This window comes from Pecten maximus, chromosome 12 (assembly GCF_902652985.1).
Source record: "Pecten maximus chromosome 12, xPecMax1.1, whole genome shotgun sequence".
NCBI classification, from domain to species: Eukaryota; Metazoa; Mollusca; class Bivalvia; order Pectinida; family Pectinidae; genus Pecten; species Pecten maximus.
Window position 1 is genome coordinate 31,988,150 of NC_047026.1, and position 27,967 is coordinate 32,016,116.

General features: G+C 36.6%; 1 protein-coding gene across 1 annotated transcript; it reads left to right on the forward strand.

Annotated features, from left to right (window-relative positions):
* The first annotated feature begins 2,867 nt into the window (after nucleotides 1-2,867).
* LOC117338994 (narbonolide/10-deoxymethynolide synthase PikA2, modules 3 and 4-like) lies at nucleotides 2,868-27,141 on the forward strand. Its single transcript, XM_033900359.1, is given in 7 exon segments — nucleotides 2,868-3,526; nucleotides 7,801-8,165; nucleotides 8,715-8,896; nucleotides 11,504-11,681; nucleotides 11,946-18,646; nucleotides 20,136-20,306; nucleotides 25,253-27,141. Coding segments are annotated over 5 exon segments (5,397 nt in total). The 5' UTR covers nucleotides 2,868-3,317; the 3' UTR covers nucleotides 16,409-18,646; nucleotides 20,136-20,306; nucleotides 25,253-27,141.
* The last annotated feature ends 826 nt before the right edge of the window (nucleotides 27,142-27,967 follow it).

Consider the following 27,967-nt stretch of genomic DNA (forward strand, 5'->3'; position numbering starts at 1 on the left):
GTATTAATGTTTGCAGAATGGTCTCAAATATTGTTGTTGTTTTTTTACATTGTGGAAGTTTTCTTTAAACAATCTTTTAACAAAGAAAGACAAGTTATCTATATCCCTGACTTTGTAATGACAAGATACTCATATTTGTACCATGTTTCCAGACTTAACAATCAATGTAAAAAAGTTCTGCTATTATTTTATTTTAAAGATGTTTAACGGGTCAAAATACTAAAGTGCTTCAGTTACACAAAAATGTATAAATTTTCATTTTGTTACATATCATTGTCATTACATGACCTTAGCTGTTAATAGGACGTTAAACAAAATAAACAAAACCAAACATTACATGGAGCATTATAAAGACGACAACACACTTATAATAGTGATCAATCTGGAGTAAAACATGGGTGAAATATGGAAAACAGTTCTATGAACACCAGACGTCTAGATTTTTTACATTTTTTTCAGATACGAGTTTTCTGCTATGATTGGCAAGACTTTTTTTTATAAAACCGTGATCAAAGCAGGACTTAAATGTGATTGAAACAATTTTAAGGTAGATGTGCTGCAAACCTTCTTGAATATTAGTAAATAGTTCCACACCATCATAACAATTAGTGGGGAACGTAAAGCATTTGTAACACTAGGGCATTTATCATTAATTAAGACTTCAAATCATTTACAAATACCGTTGATACTATTTTCGTCTGGTAAGAGCCTGTGTATGTTTGGTAGGCTTTAAGCAATGAGATGTAATGCTCGATGAAATGAAACAATTTGAATTTGACTCAGTTGGCCCTTTTCATTGACTCACGCTTAAACAGTTTCGTTTAAGAAAATATATATTTAAAAGGTTTATCTTTACACAAACAGTCCACGTAACAATGCATACGAGTGTCGTTGCAAAGTTTCAAGACCGATTGGTGTCTTTGTCAAGCGCTGACTGACAGTGTGAGCGAAACTCGTGTTTACCTGTACGTCTAACTGACGAAATGGTAACTGTATGTGTCATCGCTTGTCGATGAGAATTCCGTCTATAGACATAAAGTGTATACGCACAATGTATTGAATTGACTACTGATCGGGTGTAGACAAAGTCCACTGTCCAGTTTCGATAATACTTCTTTAATCAAATTTATTGGCTCCCTTTCCTTAAAGGGCCATTCCATCGTTGAAATGAGTTGATGCTTTAAAAAAGAAAAACATAGGATTTTTTTTAACTAATAAAAGTTATAAACTTTGCCATAATACAACACTCAAAGCCCGAAGATAACTCAAAGTTCTTTAAAATGAAAGGTTTTGAACATGTCACTTCTACCCAAAGTGCGAAAATTAATCGCCGCAAACAACTATCAATACGAGCATGCACAGACAAGTTCACAAACAGAAACCAAAGTGACGTACACGGCTCCCCGAGTTAGTGATTAGCTAATGGGTCAATAGGCGAGAAAATGGGGACACAGCAAGAAAGCGAATGTCATAAAAAATCGTATAAATATCGGCAACTAGTTGGAAAGATGGGAGAGAGCGAAAGAGGCCGCGTCAGTCGAGTCGAACGAGGAATTTGCATTGCTTCTGGACCGTTCTGCGGGATACTGATAGTCGACTCAACAGACGGACAGGTTCGTAATTAAGTTTTGCTTGAAGTTACATTTGTTTTACGTGTTGACAAATGACAGACACTATAACTAAATATTAACCTTCATGAAACCAGAATAAATGTTTTTTACAAGTATACCGTGTATGTCTTATCTTAAGCTATTTCCTTCATTTACATTCATGTACACATCAGTTTGTAAACACGGCACACATATTTGCGCCCTTTGGTGCTCATATTTATGCGACTTTATGCACGAGTAAGATAATGTTTGTGTGTAATATTTTAAATGTACTTTGGATATTCTAAACCATTTACTATCTATGCATGTTACCATAACACCAGTAATTGAAGTAAAACGGGCTATAATTGGGGTTTATCATCACAACAAAAACTTTACCCAAACGATGTGATTTTTACCGAAGTGATGTGATTTTTAGCAAACTGAGTCTGTGGTGTCAAGTGATATGTAAATGAAGCGTAGGGGGCGTGGCTGAATATTCCACTGCTGATGCAGAGCGGCAGAGTTTTGCAGATTTTCTGTACAAATATGATATTTATTCAATTACAGTTAATCACAAATATGAGTCTAAGCTTCTTTTATTCATAAATCTTATAAATTACTGTACAATAAACATTTGGCGTTCGAACGAAGGAATATCCCTTTAACATCCCTGCTTTGCTGCTCAATGACACAAGTGGCATTTGAGAAGTTGAAAATATTTTTTTCAAGATGGCTGTCATGGCGGCCATCTTGGATTTCCGACCGACCCTAAAAATAACAACACTTGGTCATGACCACCTCAGGATCGTTTCAGGTAAGTAAGAGCTGCATCATACTAGTGGAACTTGAGAAGTTTGGGATATGAAAATATTACGCACGGTGGTCAGCGGACGGACAAAGCGTGATATGGCTATATGTTTTCCTGCCCCTTCGGTTGAGACAACCTAAACGTCTAAGTTAATGATGTACACCTCTGAGAGGTTAAATTTCTTTAGCATGTTCATTCAACTCAGAATAGCAATTTAAGTTACCCCGACTCCTTAATTCTTTATGGTAAAATAACCATTTTCATCCTTTAATTGCATATTAAACGCTTTATATTAAAAGTGCTGCTATTAAACTTTTTTTAAATATTTAGCTGATCAAAAGAAAACAAGTTGATCTTTCTCAAATAGCCATAAAAATAGAAGGTCGCGAGCTTTTATTTTCTTTCTTTTTTTGTTTTTTTTTTGTTTTGTTTTGTTTTTTTCTTTTTAATTATTATTATTAGGACGTAAATTCAAATACATATACATACCATATATTTTTACGAGCCACTTGTCAGTATAATGTGACCGAGTGTGTTGCCATGCAGTGTATCTCGGTTTTGCATTTCAGTATGTGATACTACAAAAAGCATGACCTTAACTGTGCCAAATGAAACGACAATGCAGACAGAATTGCTGATCATGTGACAACCAGCATCCGTAAGAACATAGGAACAGAGGTTACTGTGTAGGTCGCTACTGCAGAGACAAAGGAATATATTTCTACGGTTGGATTGCTCAAGTGTAATGCATAGCTGTCAGCTTAACTAATCAACTATTTACATTAGTCTTGACATGTATAATGCCTTAGTTGAAATTTGAACAACAGCTGGCTATAAAATCACCAAGCCGTACTCGGTCATCTCGTGTTCCCTGTAGACCACTTCTAGTGGCGGCAGGATCATAGCTTCTGTACTCGATGGAAGCAGTCGAGGAGATAGCTATAGTCGGTATTGGTTGCCGATTCCCTGGTGCCAATAACATCAGAGAGTTTTGGAAAATATTGGTCAATGGAGAAAATCAGGTCAAGGATATTCCAGGAGACAGATGGAACATCGACGCTCTCTACGATGCAGACCCAGACGCATACGGAAAAACCTATGTCCGTCGGGCAGGACTTTTGTCCAAGTAAGTTTGTATAAAGATGAATGTGTTTATATGCCCTTGGCGAGTTTCCGAGAGGACGACCTGTCTCTTCTTTTCTGGTTCAATATGATAACATGTTTATTTCCTTTTGGTTGTGACTGTAGTATCTAGAAATACATTCTAATTCATAATTACTCATCGATATAATGCTGTTTGCAATTTTCCCCAATAATGTAGCCGATTAGAAATATATTGGCAGCCACTGTGGCATTTCCATCTACCTTCTTATGCCCATTAATTCTATTCAATAATCAGATCATACTATGGTTATGGAGTCAGAAAAAGATAATCAATATTTGGTTTTTCTTTTTTTTTTTCTTTTTTTTTTATTGCGTGTTTCTTTCCCCTATGGTACATTTTGTGACTGTAATACGAAAAGAAACTAATGGAATATCATCTGTTTATTTCATTGTGCAAGTGACATACTTTTATATCATACATTATTAACTTGCAACATTTTATGTCATAAAGGAACATGTCATATCTGAGATATAAGAATTATCATCATTACGAACAGTGCGTTATATTTAATAGCTCAGGAACTAGCCCGTTGTATCACACAATGGGAAAGGGGTCAATGGCATTATAAACGTCCGTCGTCCGTTTGTTGACTTACTGTTATATTTACACAATTATCAGTAAAAATATATTAGAAGGATTTCGCCGAAGTCGGTCAGCAGCACGGGGAGTCTGAGCCTCCTGGGCGGGTCACAAGTAGGGGAAATAAATGTTATAGTAATTTCTGAAAAAAATTCTATAGGAATTCCAATATAGTGTGGAGAGTGAATATGACTCAAGTTGTATGAAAGGTTGGTCTAACCCTCATAGGAAAGAGGGCGGAACCGTATAGACATGTTAGTCCGAACATTAATACAAATGTTTACTTGTTTCATTAGACGACATACCTTGTTGCTATGGGAAAAACGTTAAAACAAAGGACATTTTACAGAGAATACAAGCGTATCAACAAAACAGTATTTCAAAACCGATAAAATAGACCACCATACTCACAAAATAGAAATAGGGATGTTTGAATCACTTTATAGAAAATAGCATACGCTTTGTAAATATTTAACGTCCTTTCAACAGATATGGTCATTTAAGGTCGGCCTTCCTGGTCCTTTAAACAAATTTTGTATTGCTTTGAAAATGACAAAAGGCTTAGGCACAAGTTCTGTGTGTTTTGTCACGCTGTGGTATGTTGCGGTGTGTTGCCTACTTACGACAAATCAGAACTGATGTTGACGATATCGTGTTACCCCACCGAAGCATCTTGCCGAAAGCACGAATAAGGAAATCCAACCCGGTCACATTATACTAACAGCGGGCGAAATTGCCCCTCCTCACATGCTGTCGTCCCTGCCCCTCCTAACATTCTGTCGTCCCTGCCCCTCCTAACATGCTGTTGTCCCGACCTCTCCTAACATGCTGTCGTCCCGACCCCTCCTAACATGCTGTCGTCCCGGTCCCTCCTAACATACTGTCGTCTCGACCCCTCCTTACATGCTGTCGTCCCGACCCCTACTAACATACTGTCGTCTCGACCCCTCCTAACATGCTGTCATCGCGACCTCTCCTAACATGCTGTCGTCCCTGCCCCTCCTAACATACTGTCGTCCCGGGCCCTCCTAACATGCTGTCGTCCCGGCCCCTCCTAACATGCTGTCATCGCGACCCCTCATAGCATGCTGTCGTCCCGGCCCCTCCTAACATGCTGTCGTCCCTGCCCCTCCTAACATGCTGTCATCGCGACCCCTCATAGCATGCTGTCGTCTCGACCCCTCCTTACATGCTGTCGTCCCGACCCCTATAGCTACTAGCATGCTGCCATCGCGACCTCTCTTAACATGCTGTCGTCCCGGCCCCTCCTAACATGCTGTCATCGCGACCCCTCATAGCATGCTGTCGTCCCGGCCCCTCCTAACATGCTGTCGTCCCTGCCCCTCCTAACATACTGTCGTCCCGGGCCTTCCTAACAAGCTGTCGTCTCGACCCCTCCTTACATACTGTCGTCCCGACCCCTATAGCTACTAACATGCTGTCATCGCGACCCCTCCTAACATGCTAGTTGTCCCGGGCCCTCCTAACATGCTGTTGTCCCGGGCCCTCCTAACATGCTGTCGTCCCGGCCCCTCCTAACATGCTGTCATCCCTGCCCCTCCTAACATGCTAAGCGCTAAGGATGATATTAAACTGGTAAACATTTTACACTTCACGTGCAACAATATACATAAAACCTGAATTTTACAATAATACACACCAGCTTATCTTAAACAACGAAATATTTCGAAGTCATTTAAATTGATCATTGAGGACATTAGTTTGATTAAATTGAACTAAGGAAATAATTAGATAACAGGAAATGTCAAGTTATCAAAACATTTCGAACCTTGTAGAAAACACCCCAACCCTAAATATTTGTTTAGCGTCTTTTCAACAGCTTAGGTCATTTAAGGACGGTCTCCCGTGCGTGCGATATGCATGCATGTGTTTTTTGGGAGGCTTCAGTATGTTCGTGTTAAGCCCGGAACTTTTGCCGATTTATAGTGCTACCTCACTGACGCATACTGCCGGAGCCACCCATCAGGACACCCCACAAGGGTCACACTATACTGACAACGGTCAGACCAGTGGTCCCACTCCCAAAATGGTGAGCGCTAAGCAGGAGTAGCGACTACCATTTTTCAAGATTCTTTCTCGGCCAGGGGGCAGAACCCAAAGCCTTCTTCACATGGACGCTCAATAAAAGGCCAAAATGGGGCACTATTAAGGGAAACATTAGGAAGGGGAAAGTTGTTTAGAAAGGGGAGAAAATATAAGATCCCAAATTTAGTCGCCTCTTACGATCATGTAATGGGGCAGCAGGTATAATTCTTACGCACGTACCTGCAGGGCAGCCACCCAGTAGATGTAACAATTAAGCTTCCTTCGATATAAAAGTATATCTTCCTAATAAAATTAATTAAAGGTTTATATACATGGCATAAAAATACTAAATGCAACAAGGACCTTCCTTGCGAAAAAAGATACTTAACAAAAACAAATTAATTAATTAATACCCTAATAGTGAACCTATCTACTTTCTTTATAGTAAAACAAAAACAATAGATCTTGTACATTCAGACTTGTTTATATAGAGACGGTCGGTGGTAATATATAATATATACATGTATGTTCTAGTCAATAATAACGACGGTATAATCCAATATAGATACTGGATCCTAACAAACAGATGTTCGTTGGATGCGTATTACTAGAAATAGATAGTAGTAATAACGACAGTACAGAAAAGTAAATTGTCGAATTTTTCAGACAATCTGCCCCTTTATCAATACACAGGTAAATTACATACAATCACATATAGAAATAGAACATGGAACAGTTACACAAATAAAGTGAGTATGTAAACTGGACAAATTACGGTGATATTGGAACAATACGGGTACACAGACAGACAACAATATACATAAACAATAGTAACGGATTGGATACACCGGATCACAATCTAGGTAGCCTAGATTGTGTTGCGAATTTTTCGTGTGATAGATAGGGTCTAGTAAGTAATAACGATGGATTGGACATAAGCTAAGGCCACCAAAGTTAACAAAATGTCGACTTCAGGTACAAGTGGGTTTACGGTTTATCTCACTCGGAACATAGAACGAGCAGTTGTTTTTACGAGGGGGTGGATGGTGGGGTAAAAACCGCAAAAGCATACGAAACCCCCCCCCCCCCCCCCCCCCCCCCCCACCACCACCACCACCACCCCACCAGGCATCCGAGTATTTCTGATGTTTATTGGCCTTTTAAAAAATTTAATACGGGCCTACTAACAGAAGAGCTCCTTATACAGGTCGAGTCGATCGCTATATAAGGACATAAACATAGATTTTACGTCACCGACCCGTTATCATAATGCATTGCGAGGTTCAGCCAATCGACTAAGTAAGATGTGATCACATGATCATAGTGAACACGGGGGCAAAAGTCGTTGTATGTATTCAGCTATCAAATTCAGTCGTGTGGATAGAAACACAAATGTTTTGAAACATCCATCATTTTTCTATATACCTGAAAATACACACCGACATATCCCTGGCTATAGTTGGTAAGACAAAACCAGCAATAGGCGGGGTCAAGTCAATCCGTACCTAACTAACTACTAAATTCAAAATGCCAAAGCATTGAAACTCAGTCACATTGACGTGATATGCCTTAGAGACACATTTCTTATCCACAATTTTTTTCTTTTAAAGCCATGATGTTTGGGATAATGACTTCTTCGGCATTGCCGAAAAGGAGGCCTCCGAAATGGATCCCCAGCAACGTTACGTCCTGGAATGTGTACACATGGCATTGGAAGATGGCGGGATCACCCGTACAGAGCTGGATGGTTCGCCGACAAGTGTGTATATCGGCGCCATGAACAGTGATTCAAAGACGTCTAAAGACGGGGACTATTCACTGCTGACCAACTACTCCGTGACTGGGGATGCCGCCAGCATAATCACGGCTCGAGTGTCGTACAACTACAACTTGCTGGGTCCTTCATTAACTATCGACACGGCCTGTTCCTCTTCACTCGTTGCTATCAACCTGGCAACACAATCCCTGAGAATAGGTAAGTTCAAGAAGTGGAAGATCAAATGGTGATCATCACTTTAAAAATTGTATTTCACTGTCAACGTGTTTCAAATAATTTTGACATTTCTTTGGGTTTGGGAGGTCACCTCCTAGATGCATTTGTATCAAAACAACTTTAAGCTCATAGCATCACAGACGCGTCCTAAAATTATCACACCATCATGCATGTGACCAGAGACGAGTTTATCCACGCACAAGCAACGCTTGTACTAATTATGATAAAGTAATGCAAATTTCATAAGAAGAAATTGTTTTGTTATACTTTAACACAAAGGTAAGGGAAAATGTCACAAAGTGAAAACAAAAGTTACAGAGGTTTTCTTTTTAATAGTTTTGGCACCGTCCATATTTTCAAAACTAGGACAAAAATATCCGAAGCGTTTTATTTAAAAATCGCCAAGTGTAATCTTACACATTCACTGATATTTGTGGAAATCAAACAATTATATCTTTGATATTAAAGTATATGTTTAAAAGCTTACCGTGATATAACATTTCTAAATGAAGTGCGTTCATGTCTAAATAGGTGAATCGTCGATGGCGATATGTGGCGGTGTCAACAGTATTCTGTACCCAGACATGTTTGTCACTCTGACGAAGGCCCGGATGGCGTCACCTACCGGTCAGTGCCAAGCTTTCTCCGCTAAGGCCGACGGATATGCTCGTGGAGAGGGGTGTGGCATTGTCATACTAGAGAGACTGAGTGATGTACGTGGTATTGTAGTGATGAATATATTTATGTTTCAAGCAAAACTTATATTTTGATTGGCGTTAATGAGCTTTTCTGTATACTGTATACTCCACCACTCTATCAAGTATTTTGTGTGCGCCTATTCATCATTGCACAAATCTTTTAAAATAGAGTATGCACCTACATATGAATGTTTCAAGCATTTTCAATTGACGTATATTTTCACCATAAAGAATAATACATGTAGTTTTAAACAGATGTGCGTTACCTGACGAAGTACAAACATTGACAATAATGTCATGTGTAAGTAATTAGAAGGATTTGTTATTCTTGTTCTTAACAAGCTGTGACTGTACATGCTCCGAACATCTGCACACCTTACGTTGTGAGTATCAAACCGAAACCGTTTACAGGGATATTTAGTAGTCAAATTATGTCTTTTTTCTTCAAACAAGTTTTTGTTTTTGTTTTGTTTTTTTGTTTTTGTATTGTTATTTTTTTTTTTTTTTATTTATTGACGTTTCTATCAATCCTGTGTATAATTGTGGCGCATTTCTTCAGTAATACACAAATATAGCATCGGCATCGGTCGATTACAAGTACCAAGGTTCAAATAGTCTGGACTATTGCACAGACACCCATGATATACTTGTTTTATTACATAATCACTAAAACACACTTAGAATCAATTAAATCTCGATTGTTGGCCTACGTCACATGTGTTCAATAGTCCACACGTGACCAATTCCGAAACGTCACAGGTGTTCAATAGTTCACATGTGACCTTGCAATAGTTATTTTAGTCTTTCAATAATTCAAAATATAGCTTATGCGTATAGATAAGAAAAATTAAACGCATTATGTAATAATACCAAATATATTACACACTCGTGGAAAACATTGACAATAATGTCATGTGTAAGTAATTAGAATGATTTGTTATTCTTGTTCTTAACAAGCTGTGACTGTACATGCTCCGAACATCTGCACACCTTACGTTGTGAGTATCAAACCGAAACCGTTAACAGGGATATTTAGTTGTCAAATTATGTCTTTTTTCTTCAAACAAGTTTTTGTTTTTGTTTTGTTTTTTTTTGTTTTTGTATTGTTTTTTTTGTTTTTGTATTGTTATTTTTTTTTTTTTTATTTTTTTTTTTTATTGATTGACGTTTCTATCAATCCTGTGTATAATTGTGGCGCATTTCTTCAGTAATACACAAATATAGCATCGGCATCGGGCGATTACAAGTACCGAGGTTCAAATAGTCTGGACTATTGCACAGACACCCATGATATACTTGTTTTATTACATAATCACTAAAACACTTAGAATCACTTAAATCTCGATTGTTGGCCTACGTCACATGTGTTCAATAGTCCACACGTGACCAATTCCGAAACGTCACAGGTGTTCAATAGTTCACATGTGACCTTGCAATAGATATTTTAGCCTTTCAATAATTCAAAATATAGCTTATGCGTATAGATAAGAAAAATTAAACGCATTATGTAATAATACCAAATATATTACACACTCGTGGAAAATGTTTAAATATTATATTTGCAAGTAAAATATATTTGGTATTACTGAAGACACTGTTAGATATTCTTTTTATTACATTTGTTATTGCAAAGGTTTGCATACGTTTACTACTTTCATGTCCAGATAATCCTACACGACAAAATATAGTCCAAAGTACAAAAAAAAACCACACAAAAATATCAAAAATCTAGTTTAAAAAATCAATCAATCGTTTCATTTCAATGTGTATTCTAGTTTATGTTCTTTATCAAAAGTTGTCGTAATATTCTCAAAATATAATTATTTGATAAAAGTCCCGTGTCTAGTAGACCAAGTGAGGATAGGTCCTGACATCTGAACGGCTTATTTTGGTGTCCTGATAATGGAATATAATAATTCATGTAACAATATGATCATTCTATTCACAGTTACTATCGGGGATAACTCTGATTCTTTTATATTTTTTTCCTTCTCACTTTGAACTCGAAAACACGGCGGCAGCCATGCTTGGTATATGACCAACTGTATTCTAATCCTTGTTTTGTTCGGTCAAATCATCAGAATGCGGTATTTTTCACTTGTGAAAAATATCACTTTTATAGAATTAACATCTTTATATTCGTTGTATCGCGCTGCTGTGTCAAAATATGTCAGTGTTTTGCCAAGAAAATCAAATTCAACATTGACAACGTCGACCACATTGTATTAATGTAACGTACAACAATATCAAACTGACCCTGAATCTTCCATCAACGGGTGAACGTTCAAGGGTTACGTGCTGCTACTCATTGAGAATGCAGTTTCATTTTAGTAGGTAATTTATCAATATCTAAATCGAGTTATTCATTATAATTTACTTTCTAAAGGATTGGGTGGATGTGACAATACCTTTGTTTGTTTGTTCGCACGCCGCGCTTGTGTACACGACATCCTATAAACTCCAGAACAAGGTTATTTGCTATTCATTATATGATAATACACCAAGAGCTTATTCAATCAATTACGTTTTGATGATACACAGTCAAGGATAAAGCCGAACTTGATCATCGGGGAAGTATATTTGAAACCAATATGACTATGTTTTATTATCTATATATTACAGGCCATGAACAACGATAGACAGATATGGGCGACCATTCGTACGGGCTGTAACCAAGATGGCCGGACTGCGAAACCAATAACAGCGCCGTCAGAGGTCCAACAGAGACAGCTCCTTCGCGATATATATCTCAATTCTTATCACATCAACCCCTGTGATGTACAGTACATAGAGGCACATGGTAAGTGTGTACTGCGCATTTGTTATACTTGAGTTCAGCAAGTTGGTTTTGCTGTGGACAAAATGTTACAACTGACATGCATTGAGTACATAATGTTCTCTACTAGATTTATTAACGCTTAGTATTCATCTTCAGTGGTGCGTCCAGGATAAAAAAAAAACGACGGATGGAGTTTTATTTTCATTACCTTTCATTTATATATTGTCAGATATATTTGGCTCGGACTCTCTTGATTACAGTTGGATACCTTATGGATGACTTAAGAATATATAAGACATATGCATGCATGTATCTCTTCAGGTACCGGAACACCCATCGGTGACCCCGTTGAGGTCAACAGTCTCGGGAGCTTCTTTAAAGACTATCCAATATATAATGATGACGTAAAGCAACAGCGATATATCGGATCTGTCAAAACCAACATTGGTCATCTCGAATCCGGAGCTGGAGCTGCAAGTCTTATCAAGACTCTTTTGATGATGAAGCATGGAGAAATAGTACCATCTCTACATTCACTTCCACGAAACCCCAAGATTGACTTCGAGAGTTATGAACTCGACGTACCTACATCCGTTCACTCATGGCCTGCACTACAAGATGGTTCAAGAGCTGCATGCATCAACTGTTTCGGATTCGGTGGCACGAACAGCCACGCTTTTGTAAGGCAATGGGTTGCAAAGCCAACTGATCCTTGTCAAGGGAATGGTAGTGACGACAAACTGACCTGTGTACCTATTTCGGCTAGAACTCAAACAAGCTTAGTTAACACGATAAAGCATATGGTTACATGGATGTCCGAAGAACCATGTGATTTAAAGCGATTGGCATACACTGCTTCGTGTAAACGAGATCATTATCGATACCGAGAAATGCTAATCGGGTCCAATGTTTCCGATTTAATCAAAAGTGGCAACAGTGCCATAGACCGTATATCAAACAACACAGTTATATCAGGCAGAAATTACAGGATAGTATATGTGCTGTGCGGAGTTGGGACGGCCTGGACCAAAATGGGAATGGAACTTGTAAAAGACTTCTCTATTTTCGCCGAAACATTGAGAGGTATTGACACGCATCTGATGTTACTGACGGGATGGTCGATAACGGACAAAATCCGAGACGGTGCAGATATGGAGGACCCCTTCATTAGCCATATTGGAATATTTGCATGTCAACTTGGACTGTCAAATCTGTTGAATCACTGGGGTATATGTCCTGATGCGATTGTTGGTCAGTCTGTAGGTGAGGTGGCAGCAGCCTACATCAGTGGCGTACTGTCATTGAGTGATGCCGTTAAGGTTATCTACTACAGATCTAGATTGTTAGCAGAAACATTGGAAGGGAAAATGATGGTGGTGAGAAACTTTAGTACCACAAAGGTAGCGCAGATATGTGACAGGGTTGATAACGTCAATATTGCAGTACATATCAGTCCAGTTGCATGTACACTATCTGGTGATAATACACAAATAAAGACAATGAGATCCCTAATAATAAAAGAAAACAAAACGACAAATTCTGTACCATTCCTTCATGATTTGAACGTAAAATGTGCTTACCACAGTTACAAGGTCGACCATGCAGCTCAGAGCGTTAAAGAAAGTTTGGAGGGGATTAAACCTAACACTGAAAATATACCAATATTCTCCACTGTGACGGGGAAGATAGCTGACGATTTCGGTACACCGGAGTATTGGCAGCAAAATGTCGTTAAACCAGTACTGTTTCATCAGGCTCTGCAAGAATCTACGAACAACCATTCAACTTTATTCCTAGAAATTGGTCCCCAACCAGTTTTGAAAGCTCACTTAAGGGATATATTTAAAGATGGGAATGTCACTGCAATTCCAGCTATGAAATTAAATGATGGTACACTACAAATTCTTACATTGCTTAGCGACTTGTACAAAATTGGTATCAATCCACGCTGGGAACACATTGTAGAAAGACACAACCTAACAGACATTCCCCAGTATCAGTTTGATGGCAAACACTTGATGGTAGAGTCGGATTTCCGCTTCTTAAGAAAACAGGGCTTGGATGATGACTCCTCATGGAGAAATCTTATGTTGACAAAGAAGGAAACAGCGGGGGATTTCAAGGTAAATTTTAGTCCAAACGCTACACCATTTGTGTACGACCACATCATTGATGATGCCGTCATTATCCCTGGAGCTGCCTATACTGAAGTAGCATTTGAACTCGGTATGAGTGTGATGGATGCAGCTGCGGAAAGTTTGCATGTAGAGTACGATATCATCAAAGCAATCCCCTTGTTCAAGGGTACACCCTCTTATCTTGATATGACATCTGAGAAAATAGAAACTAATGATGGTTTTATGGATATCGAGTTCACAATAACAAAGGATGAAATGCCTTTTGCTAAAGGAACCGTTACTAACAGAAATTATACTCAAATGTCAGTCGTCCCTATTGATGATTTATGCAAACACGATGGCAAACATATGAAATGTAAGGAAATATACAAAGAGTTGGCAAAGCATGGCTACAAATACGGCCCATCAGTCCAGGTCCTTGAATCTATTACATTTAACAAAGATGAATGCACTGCTTACCTATCTCTCACTGCAGATGTAGCACGACAAATAAATAAAACGTCCTTCCACCCTGCTGTTCTAGACGCCATGCTGCATTCGAGCGCTCTGAGTTTTCTTTCTGATCAAAAGACATCTTCTTACAAAATCTACCCTATTCGTATTGGTAGAGTTTCTGTATTCAGATCATTTGAGAAACAAATGATATGTTATACAAGAGTAATAAAAGAAGTTTATGATAGGAGCATCACCAACATCATTCTCACTCGAATGGATGGTCTAGTTCTGGCTGAAGTTAGGGATATCGAGCATCGGATTATAGATGGTACCATAGGGGTAAACGCTGTGACATATCAGGTCGTCTGGACTTTGGCAGATATTTCTACAGTTTTCGACGAATCACCAGGTGATGATGAATCATATGAAAATGTGACAATTTGTTACGAAGATCGCAGCGTTCATGACACACTGAGGACAATATACCCACGAGGAGAATCCTTTCGGCTGAGCGATGTGGCAGAGGACCCCACGTCGATGATATCAGCAGCAGACACTAAAGGCGTGGGTACGGTGCTATTTGTTCCAGATTCTAGCGTTGTTCAGCGAATCAAAAGTGGCTATGATGTGTTTCATTGTGAGTGCAGAAACTGCGAGGCATTTCTTAACATAATGAAGAGACTAAAAACCACTGAGAAAAATATAATAATAGTGACAGAGAACACACAACATGGTGGCGGAAACACTAATACAAACAGGAGTGTATTTGGTGCTGAATTATGGGGGTTCACCAGATCTCTGCGACAGGAGGGAACAAAATGCCGGATGGTCCTGATTGATGTACAGCCGTCTATTGCCGATAAAATAGGGAAACTGTATCAAACGATCCAATACGTTACGTACACCGATACTTCATTATCGGAATGTCTAATCACTGATGGACAGGTATATAGTAACTTCCTACAGCGAACCCCACGAAGTGCTTTACAAATCGATCACAGAATTCTTGATACAGATGCACACCTTGACCTGCAGTTACGGTATACCAAGCCGGACAGAATCGTATGTCCGTTTCTGATACCTGGTGATGCCATATGCACATCCAGGAAGAATGAAGTAATCCTTCATGTTGATGAATTGTGTATGCATACGCCAAGTGAATTTTGTGTGACGGAAGTTGATTCCAGTCTCCACAAACCCCTTTGGGCAGATTACAAAGACAGGTATCCAGTTATAGGCTTAGGATTCTTACGCACACTGCGTGGTTCAAAGGAATCGAAACGGGCAGTTGCGTGCTACCCAACGAGAGTTGCAAATCGGATATCTGTACCAGAACAATGTGTGTGTGATCTCGAAAGCTTGCCAATGTACACACCTGGACTTATAACCAAGTCAATGCTAATGTGGTCTCTCACGTAAACGGTCCCAGCCAAATCTGAAGTTTTTATTATCACGGACTCGGACCCCTCTGATGACATAGCAGTTATCCTTCTATGTGTCATGCTGAAGACAGTTAAGCAAAACCATGTCCAAATTGAATCAATAAACACTTTGGATGGTGTGTATGAGCACGAGAATAGCGTGTTTGTGTTACTAGACAAATATTCCCTATCCCAAATAGCGTGCATTTTACGATCAGGAAATACCATTGTGGGTTATGATGATGTCATGTCCTGCCTGTCGAATCATGCAATCCAGCTACGTACCAAGCAAATTCATGTTGATATCATTAATCGCACTAACGTTTTCGATGTAAAATGCATTATTTCTACTTTCCAAAAAGTTGTGCGATGGTTGAAACGTCAATCAAAACGACATGGTCTGTGTAATAAAGTCAGAAAAGCACAAACAGTGCCGACAATTAGACTTTATAACGGAAAAGGTGATACAACGGGGGAAATCAACACGAAGGCAATGGAAGACAGACTTATTCACTACAGTGCAGCATACGTGGTTATTGGTGGAATGACAGGCCTCGGCTGGGAGATTGTCAAGTGGCTTGGTTGTAAAGGTGCTGGCGTTGTTGTGCCGTTATCAAGAAAAGGTTATAATCCACAAATGGTTGCACAGCTTCAGAACGCAATGGACATACACAAGTATACAATTGTACCAATGAGTTGCAATGTTGCTAATTATGCTGATGTTGAGAAAACTTTTTCTGCCATCAAGACATAATTCCCAAATCATCCAATCAAGGGTATATTCCAGGGGGCAGGAGTGCTGAGAGATACCCGCATTGAAACGATGACAATGGAGAAGTTCAAAGAAGTGTTGCAGCCAAAGGTTTTAGGTACATGGAACCTACACATTGCATCAAAGGACTTACGTTTGGATTTCTTTGTAATGCATTCATCTACCACCTCCGTCTTTGGAAATGCTGGTCAGACACATTACGGAGCAGCCAATTCCTTCATGGATTCACTAGCCATGTACAGACGAGCACACAACCTGCCTGGCCAGAGCATAAACTGGGGCGCATTGTCGGTTGGTATGGCAGGTGACGAAACAATTCGAAATAATCTCGAAGCGCAGGGATATTACGTACTTGAAACAGATAATATCAAGGAATGCCTTATGGATTCCTTACTTCGAAACCCATGCCATATACTCTACGGTCTGTTTGACTGGAATATTATAAAAAAAACAATCACATCATGATGCGAACGTCTGCATTTGACAAAGAAGAAAAAGTGGAAACCAGTAAATCGTCAGTCCAGCGACGTGCCGTGAATACTGTCCTCAATATTCCCAAGTTTATTGAATTATCATTTGAAAATCAGAAAGAGACACTCAAACACATGTTGATTCGCTGCATCTGTAGAGTTTTATCGGTAGATGAAAACGAATTGCAAGAAAAACAAAACCTCATCAGTCTAGGTATGGAGTCGCAGAAAGCTGTAGAATTAATCCAGTTGGTCAATGAAACCACAGGTTGTCGACTTCCGGTAGCTTATATCCTATCTCCAAATTATACTACAGGAATGCTGATCGATTTTGCACATACAAACATCATTAGTAAATTCAACACGGTGGTAACGGAATCTTAAGAAATAAAAGAAGACGCACACGGGTCTCCATCGTGGATGGAAATGTACTACATTGACATGCGTGACAAGAATCCACAAGACTCGAGTCTTTGGTTCAGCATTGATTTCAAACTAGGATCTGGTCTGTCAGATATACAAATGTGGGGTACGGTCTTGCGATGGATCACAATCAGAAATCCGGAATTGCGAACGGTGTTTCAACCTACTGATAGGAATTTCAGATTTGGAATTAGGAAGGTTATTCTCGATCCAGAAGATGCAAAGATAGACTTTCGGTGCGTTGACTATCTCGTGATAACGAGTCCGATAGATCAAGATATTACCAGATATTGCACATTCGATATTACAACCGATCCGCCATTGCGGGTCCTGTATTGTAACAGTGGAAAGAAACATCGTATAAAGTTTATCATTAGTCACGTCAGTTTTGACTTGCAAGGCTTCTTTACACTAGTTCCACAGTTCCGACTCTACTTATTAGCGTATGTTTTTAAGAAGAATATTACAGTTGAACCTGTAGAGACACTGGATATAGCTGTACTCATGGAAGAACGTCTCGATACAGAGAGGTCGTATTTGGAGAATTTTTGGAGAGGAGAGCTTGATAAGATAAATGGTGTACCGTCAATAGTCAGCTCTGTAATACCCGTACCGATGTCGGAGAAGACCGAGAAAATATCGCTACAGCTTCCAAAAGAGGTGGTAAATAAAATCCATTCCAACGACTATCACGTGACAGCACCTATGCTACTCTTCAGTTTGTATCAAATTCTTCTCCAAAGAATGATACGTGTGTCTGCAATTCCTGTTGTTATGACAATAGACATGCGCCGACATTTTCCCGAGTTCATCGACAGAATATTTCTGGGCACAAACTATGTACCCGTCATAACAGATTTCCAAAACAACAATTCAACATTACGGGAAGGTATTTCTGCTTGTTCCAATCAAGCTATGGTCACCAGTGCCTGCAATCTGTACCCGTTCCATCTGATTAAGGAGGTCGACGTTAATAAACAAAACAGTTTCCGACATTTTTTCAATATCAGAGATATATCACAACAGCCAACCAGACGTACTCAACCTGCCAACTACTACATGGAAAGTAAAAGCTATGACACAGGCTTTCTAAACCTAATCGAAACAGCCTTGAATGTTGTGACTAACCACGAGGATGGATCTGTAGAATTAGTGCTGAGTTATGAATCGGAAGTTGTTAGTTCATCCAAAGCGAAGACAATGCTTGATGACTTCTCATTATTGGCCAGTGCTGCTGTTACGTATCCGGATATCCGGTTAAGCGATATTCAATTAGAGTGCTGTGAAAACGATGCTTCTGATAAGATGGACAAAAGTCTGTCATCTGGTAATTATACATTATTATTATTTCACTTTACACTTTCGATGTAATTCCATCCACACAAACCACACAGTGATGTATGTTCTGATGTGCACTATGATCACTAAAGTAAGATTAGCGTAATAATCTTTGGGGCAGCGTTGCCCGAGCGGTTAAGTTGTCCCGACACTTTATCACTAGCCCTCCACCACTGGGTTGCGAGTTCGAAACCTACGTGGGGCGGTTGCCAGGTACTGACCGTAGGCCGGTGGTTTTTCTCCGGGTACTCCGGCTTTCCTCCACCTCCAAAACCTGACACGTCCTTAAATGACCCTGGCTGTTAATAGGACGTTAAACAAAAACAAACAAAGCGTAATAATTCTGGTTTATGTGACAAACACCATCTCAAAATTATCATATCGCAGTAAGATGAAACTAAAAATTGACTTCAGGCAAGTAATTGTTCTGCTCATGCAATCAATTGATTCCAGGTAAATTGCTCCTGTGTTCCAATCAATGAACTGAATATGAATAGCTCTAATCATGCAATCAATAGATTCCAGGTAACTAGCTCTAGTGGTCCAATCAATGAGCTCCGTTTAAATAGCTCCATTGGTTAAATCAATGGACTCCATGTAAATAACCCTGGTTATACAACCATAGACTACATGTAAATAGCTCTAGTTGCCAAATCATAGCCTGATTATTGGTAAATAGCTTTCGTGGTCCAACGAACGAACTCCCTGTAAAAAAAACTCATGTTTTCATATCATGGACTGCAGGTTAATAGTTCTAGTGTTCCAATCAATGAACTCCATTTGAATGGCTCTAGTTGTTAAACATTGGACTACAGGTAACTACCTCTAGTGGTCCTATTAATGAACTCTATGTAAATGGCTCTTGTTGTCAAACCATGGACTACAGGTAACTACCTCTAGTGGTCCTATTAATGAACTCTATGTAACTATCTCTAGTGGTCCTATTAATGAACTCCATGTAAATGGCTCTTGTTGTCAAACCATGGACTACAGGTAACTATCTCTAGTGGTCCTATCAATGAACTCCATGTAAATGGCTCAAGTTGTAACATATTGGACTACAGGTTACTATCTCTAGTAGCCCTATCATTATTATGACCTTATCTATATTGTATACGAAAAACCAAAAGCAGAATGAGAGAAGAGACAAACTCCTTTATTGAAATTAAACATACAGTATATATGCACTTGCATAGCTCGTGTGTCCTCATAAAACTTTAAAGTGTACCGGAAAATTGAAATATTCATCGATACTGCACACGTGTCGAACCAAATGTTCACGAAATATGCGGTGCATTATGAAGCACTTGCTATTAAGAATTTAAGACATGTATCCTCATATTAGGGTTAATTTTTAAATTAGCGATAAGTATTGATAGGTTAAGATAAATCCGCGCGCAAACTCATTACATATAAACCTATAACGAATCACATCTGAGTATCAAAGTTAGTTCAGATATGCTCAATTCTCTCTACAGCGATATTTTTGAAAGAGACGTCAAAATTCTGGGAGTACCCGGTACAGTTGAAAGTGGATTGCATGAACAATGTGCCTCATATATCATGGACTAAGCCAGAGAAAAAGGGGTCTTCACTTCGGAGGATCTTCATCCCATGTATCGTCGATGTAGACATCAACAGACTAAATGGTATGGGATATTAAGGAGTACTGTAGGAAGAGCTTGTTAAGTTGATATTTATTCTTATGCTGCTGTTTATGTTTATGTTAATGTTGGTGTTTTTGTCATTTCAATTTAAGTTTCAATAAATGTTAATGACATAGCGAAATTCAATCGGATTAGACATCAGACATAGCCTATCTAAGTATTTTCCTTAGGGTGACGATAGGTGGTAAGAAATCAGACAAATACATCATATACATTAACATGAATAACTCCTTGAAGTAGAATATTAGACTTGTCCAATATTCTTAAGGATATTAACCCTTTAACTAGGGTTGAAATACTTACTAGACTATTATGTTATCAGTGAATGGTAGCAAACAATAAACCATTCATATTCATATCAATGTACTATTGATCATAAATATTTGGCAATCTCGTGTATGTCATGTTTATGATGATGTTAATGTTTGTTTACGTCATGTTTGTGTTAACATTTATGTTGAAGTAAATGTTATGTTGATGTCGATGTTAGCGTTTATGTTAATGTCATGTTTATGTTGATATTGGTGCTATTAATGGTGTTGATGTTGGTGTTAATAATTTTGTTAAGGTCAATGTTATGTTTACGTTGATGTTAATGTTGATGTTTATGCTTATGTTAATGTCTATGTCTATGTAATGTTTATGTAATGTCTATGTAATGTCTATGTTATGTTTATATCAATGACTATATTAATGTTTATGTCTATGTCTATGTTAATGTCTATGTCTATGTAATGTTTATGTAATGTCTATGTAATGTCTATGTTATGTTTATATCAATGACTATATTAATGTTTATGTCTATGTCTATGTTAATGTCTATGTCTATGTAATGTTTATGTAATGTCTCTGTAATGTTTATGTAATGTCTATGTAATGTCTATGTAATGTTTATGTAATGTCTATGTAATGTTTATGTTAATGTCTATGTCTATGTAATGTTTATGTAATGTCTATGTAATGTTTATGTAATGTTTATGTAATGTCTATGTAATGTTTATGTAATGTCTATGTAATGTTTATGTAATGTCTATGTCTATGATAATGACTATGTCTATGTAATGTTTATGTAATGTTTATGTAATGTTTATGTAATGTCTATGTAATGTTTATGTAAAGTCTATGTAATGTCTATGTAATGTCTATGTAATGTTTATGTAATGTCTATGTCTATGATAATGACTATGTCTATGTTAATGTCTATGTCTATGTAATGTTTATGTAATGTTTATGTAATGTCTATGTTAATGTCTATGTCTATGTTAATGTCTATGTCTATGTAATGTTTATGTTAATGTCTATGTCTATGTTAATGTCTATGTCTATGATAATGTCTATGTCTATGTTAATGTCTATGTCTATGTAATGTCTATGTCTATGTAATGTCTATGTTAATGTTTATGTTAATGTCTATGTTAATGTTTATGTTAATGTTTATGTCTATGTCTATGTAATGTTTATGTAATGTCTATGTAATGTTTATGTAATGTCTATGTAATGTTTATATCAATGTCTATGTAATGTTTATGTAATATCTATGTAATGTCTATGTAATGTTTATGTAATGTCTATGTAATGTTTATATCAATGTCTATGCCAATGTCTATGTTAATGTCTATGTCTATGATAATGACTATGTCTATGTTAATGTCTATGATAATGACTATGTCTATGTTAATGTCTTTGATAATGACTATGTCTATGTTAATGTCTATGTCTATGTAATGTTTATGTTAATGTCTATGTCTATGTTAATGTCTATGATAATGTCTATGTTTATGTCTATGTCTATGTAATGTTTATATCAATGTCTATGCCAATGTCTATGTCTATGTTAATGTCTATGTTAATGTCTATGTCTATGTTAATGTTTATGTTAATGTCTATGTCTATGATAATGACTATGTCTATGTCTATGTCTATGCCAATGTCTATGTAATGTTTATGTTAATGTCTATGTTAATGTCTATGTTAATGTCTATGTCTATGTCTATGTCTATGTTAATGTCTATGATAATGTCTATGTTTATGTCTATGTCTATGTAATGTTTATATCAATGTCTATGCCAATGTCTATGTCTATGTTAATGTCTATGTTAATGTCTATGTCTATGTAATGTTTATATCAATGTCTATGCCAATGTCTATGTCTATGTAATGTTTATGTTAATGTCTATGTCTATGATAATGACTATGTATATGTCTATGTCTATGCCAATGTCTATGTAATGTTTATGTTAATGTCTATGTCTATGTTAATGTCTATGTTAATGTCTATGTCTATGATAATGTCTATGTTTATGTCTATGTCTATGTAATGTTTATATCAATGTCTATGCCAATGTCTATGTCTATGTTAATGTCTATGTTAATGTCTATGTCTATGATAATGTCTATGTTTATGTCTATGTCTATGTAATGTTTATATCAATGTCTATGCCAATGTCTATGTCTATGTTAATGTTTATGTTAATGTCTATGTCTATGATAATGACTATGTCTATGTTAATGTCTATGTCTATGATAATGTCTATGTCTATGATAATGACTATGTCTATGATAATGACTATGTCTATGATAATGACTATGTCTATGATAATGTTTATGTTAATGTCTATGTCTATGATAATGACTATGTCTATGTTAATGTCTATGTCTATGATAATGACTATGTCTATGTTAATGTCTATGTCTATGATAATGACTATATCTATGTTAATGTCTATGTCTATGATAATGTCTATGTCTATGATAATGGCTATGTCTATGATAATGTCTATGTTAATGTCTATGTTAATGTCTATGTCTATGATAATGTTTATGTTAATGTCTATGTCTATGATAATGTCTATGTCTATGATAATGGCTATGTCTATGATAATGTCTATGTTAATGTCTATGTTAATGTCTATGTCTATGATAATGTCTATGTTAATGTCTATGTCTATGTTAATGTCTATGTCTATGATAATGGCTATGTCTATGATAATGTTTATGTTAATGTCTATGTCTATGATAATGACTATGTCTATGTTAATGTCTATGTCTATGATAATGACTATATCTATGTTAATGTCTATGTCTATGATAATGTATATGTCTATGATAATGACTATGTCTATGTTAATGTCTATGTCTATGTAATGTCCATGTTAATGTCTATGTCTATGTAATGTCTATGTTAATGTCTATGTCTATGTAATGTTTATGTAATGTTTATGTTAATGTCTATGATAATGACTATGTCTATGTTAATGTCTATGTCTATGTAATGTTGATGTAATGTTTATGCCAATGTCTATGTTAATGTCTATGATAATGACTATGTCTATGTTAATGTCTATGATAATGGCTATGTCTATGTTAATGTCTATGTCTATGTAATGTTTATGTAATGTTTATGCCAATGTCTATGTTAATGTCTATGTCTATGATAATGACTATGTCTATGTTAATGTCTATGTCTATGATAATGTCTATGTCTATGATAATGTCTATGTTAATGTCTATGTCTATGTTAATGTCTATGTTTATGTTAATGTCTATGTCTATGATAATGACTATGTAATGTTTATGTAATGTCTATGTCTATGATAATGACTATGTCTATGTTAATGTCTATGTCTATGTAATGTTTATGTAATGTCTATGTCTATGTTAATGTCTATGTCTATGTTAATGTCTATGTCTATGTAATGTTTATGTTAATGTCTATGTCTATGTTAATGTCTATGTTAATGTCTATGTTAATGTCTATGTTTATGTTAATGTCTATGTCTATGTTAATGTCTATGTAATGTTTATGTTAATGTCTATGTCTATGATAATGACTATGTAATGTTTATGTAATGTCTATGTCTATGATAATGACTATGTCTATGTTAATGTCTATGTCTATGTAATGTTTATGTAATGTCTATGTCTATGTTTATGTCTATGTTAATGTCTATGTTAATGTCTATGTTAATGTTTATGTCTATGTTAATGTCTATGTTTATGTTAATGTCTATGTTAATGTCTATGTTAATGTCTATGTTAATGTTTATGTCTATGTTAATGTTTATGTTAATGTCTATGTTAATGTTTATGTCTATGTTAATGTTTATGTTAATGTCTATGTTAATGTTTATGTCTATGTTAATGTCTATGTCTATGTAATGTCTATGTTTATGTTAATGTCTATGTTAATGTCTATGTTAATGTCTATGTTAATGTCTATGTCTATGTTAATGTCTATGTCTATGTTAATGTCTATGTAATGTTTATGTTAATGTCTATGTCTATGTTAATGTCTATGTTAATGTCTATGTTAATGTCTATGTCTATGTTAATGTCTATGTTTAGGTCTACGTTAATGTTTATGTTGATATTCATGTTTATGTCTATATGAATGTTTAAGTGTTCTATATGAATGTTTAAGTGTTCTATATGAATGTTTAAGTGTGTGCATGTTACTGCTTATGTCTGTGTTTATATTTATGTTAATGTTAGGTTAAAGTTTACGTTGGTATAATTATTGATTTGTATGCTTACGTTTCTGTCGACGTTTGTTGTTTTCTATGTCGATGTTAATGTTGTATTCTCTGTAAGGATGGAACAAGAGACATCCCCGTATCTGTTCATACCTGCTTTCAATTATACTCAAGTTATGCTCTTTAAATTTGATATCCATTGCCTTATCCAAAAACGGAAAGGCAGTGGACATTTGCAGTTTTCTACCAAACAAAGAATCAATGCTTCAAATCGATCAAAAAAGTTTAATTGAAAAGCATATCGTTACAAATATAAAAACTCATTAAAATACTGTCATATCGCATCAAAGAGTGATTTATGTAAAATCAGTGAGAGGAACTGGTGTTCTGTGAATAAATATTGATTGAAATGTGATAAGAAATGATGAAGCTATTAGTGGTGTCATTACTTTACAGATTCCTGGTGTCTATTCATCCAGACAACAAAGAGACGGTACTGCTTTAAAATGAGTGACTACTTCATGGTCCGAGCCTGGAAAGGAAGAATCCGGAAATTGATATCCAGCAACAGGTAGAATTATGGACAAATAAGCGTATGAAATCAACATTCAACAATGTGAGACAGCGATTAGAAGATGTTCAGACGAATCCACTGCAGTATCAGTAGAGTGTACATACATGTATGTGGTCAGTACTCGGAGAAAAACCACCGACCTACGGTCAGTACCTGGCAACTGCCCCACGTAGGTTTCGAACTCGCAACCCAGAGGTGGAGGGCTAGTGTTAAAGTGTCGGGACACCTTAACCACTCGGCCACCGCGGCCCCTTAATCTTAACTAAGGAACTTTCCTTAAGTTATGTAATGATTTCCCAAAACATTAAGTTAAAAGAATTTCCTTACATTAAGGATATTAATGTTACTGGATGACCTTATCATCTTTTTATTGTGTCACCATCACCTATCATAATCCTTTATTTGCTTTCCTTTCGAAAAGAAACACATTTGAAATTCTCCGTACATACAGGACGATGATTAATAGCGAAGACCTACTCAAGGCGTTTTATTTATATTTTAGCAAAGATATTAATGAGACCCGTCAGCAGTTTTACACAGATAATTAGTGTACTGACATTTGCTTTTGCCACTTTCAATAAATTACTAAAATACGGTTACTCTCATAACATCAATATCTGTCTTGGGTTGAAGTTAAAGTAATTAATTAATTTGTATATGTTCCTTGCTCACATATATATCTCATTCAAACTCTTTTTATTTAGTTAAGGGTTCGTCCGAGGGAAAAGGACATTAGGTAATGATTCCTGTTCTAGACACCGTTTATAATTAAACATGTATTAGTACAGTCTGATAGTATAAAGGGCAGCTAAGCACTTAGCTTAATTTATGCATCGTGAGGCCTGCACATTTCCAAATTTTCGTATTATTTTGCTACAAATTATACACGAGTTATTTCCCTTTATAACTTATATTTCCATACATACTTATCTGCCCCTGTCAAGCAGCTAGGAATTATGGGTAGCAGCTTTCGACGCGCGCCATTAAAAAATTGTCAACAAAGATTTGTAATTTGAAATATTCTACTAATTTCCTGAGTTCCTTTGGTCTTCACACTTAACCCACCCACTTCCTCCCCTGATTCTTCTATCTTCTTATTTTATGTTTACTATATTGGATGATGTTTCACATGCCTGTATGAAGGCGGAGTTTGGCAACCCCCACACAGGCTTTTGTTGTAATTGACCACCATTGTCATTTTTAGATGTTTATTTTTGGACGTTTTTTAATTATTGTGTTATGCTATGTTAATTTTGTATTGTTAATTTGTAATATGTTTAGAATTGATATTAAATGTCACCATATGCCATATATGGTGGCCATTTTCAATCTATACATTCTTTTTGTTGTCTGTGACAGGACCGAAGATGCATAAATAAGATTACAAGTTATACAAGTAGTATTCACTGAGGCCGAGTACACGAGTACACATCATTAGATGTGTTGTGTGTGAGTGATTGTGAGGGTGTGTGTGTGTGTGTGTGTGTGTGTGTGTGGGTGTGTGTATGTGTGTGTGCAAGGATGTATGTGTGTGTCATGTAGGATGTAGGTATGCAAGTCTGTATCATAAAGAGTACATGTTTATAGAATCGATTATAAATTATCATTCTACTCTGAATATCTTTGTAATATAACCAATGACGCTTACATTCCTTCAACTATTTCTTTACATATATATATATATATATATATATATATATTTCACTGTCTATATTTACTTATTCACTTTACTCTGTATATATGTGGTACCTTTGGAGAGGACTTATATAGGCTTGCCTGTTGTCCAATCCATTTGTTTTATTGCAATAAAATTTGTTGAAATGAAAAACACCGTTTTTAATTTGTTATTGTAATTACTCTTGCTTGTTGTCTGCTTGATAGTCAAGTCATTTTTAGATTTTACCTCAAGCTAACTTCAAAAGAAAGGACTTTTTGTTTTAATTTTTCGATGAATAATTAGCTTTCTGACAACCCAAAAACATCCCCAAAAATCTACGATGGGAAAGTGAACAAGTATTTCTTTTAATTACACTAATTCAATCAATCGTGTTACGCTAATCTATGGTGGGTTAATGTTGCGTCCCGTTTTGTTGCTCATTAGTGTATTCATGTAAAATATACATTGTTATACATTGTTGCAACTTGTACATTCCAATGACGTCACATTGTTTACAGATCCCGCGTTGTGTCTGCACTGCCTGACACGAAGGCTTCATTCTGTGTTTTTTAGTGTTTTTGTTAGTTTTCTGATAATTCAATTGATCAGGTATGATTAAACAACCCCAATCAATATGAGGTGTGAATGGAATTTTAAGTTTAAACCGCATGTTGCGAAAAATACTTCAACTTTCACTTTGTCAGTGCATTCGTGATCGCAGCTTCGATCGGCTGTCATGGCAACGACGAGGACGGTGGTTTCATGACAGTGACGAATTTACAAACTTGCATGTGTACAGCCGAAAACTTCTAACTATACCTAATGTCTTTGGAAATCATCTGTAAATAATTAATTGAACTAATTACGATCCATTGCATTCGTTTATTAACGTTTGTTCGTTTCTATATGCCGATTTCGATACTTAAAACACTGAAGAGTT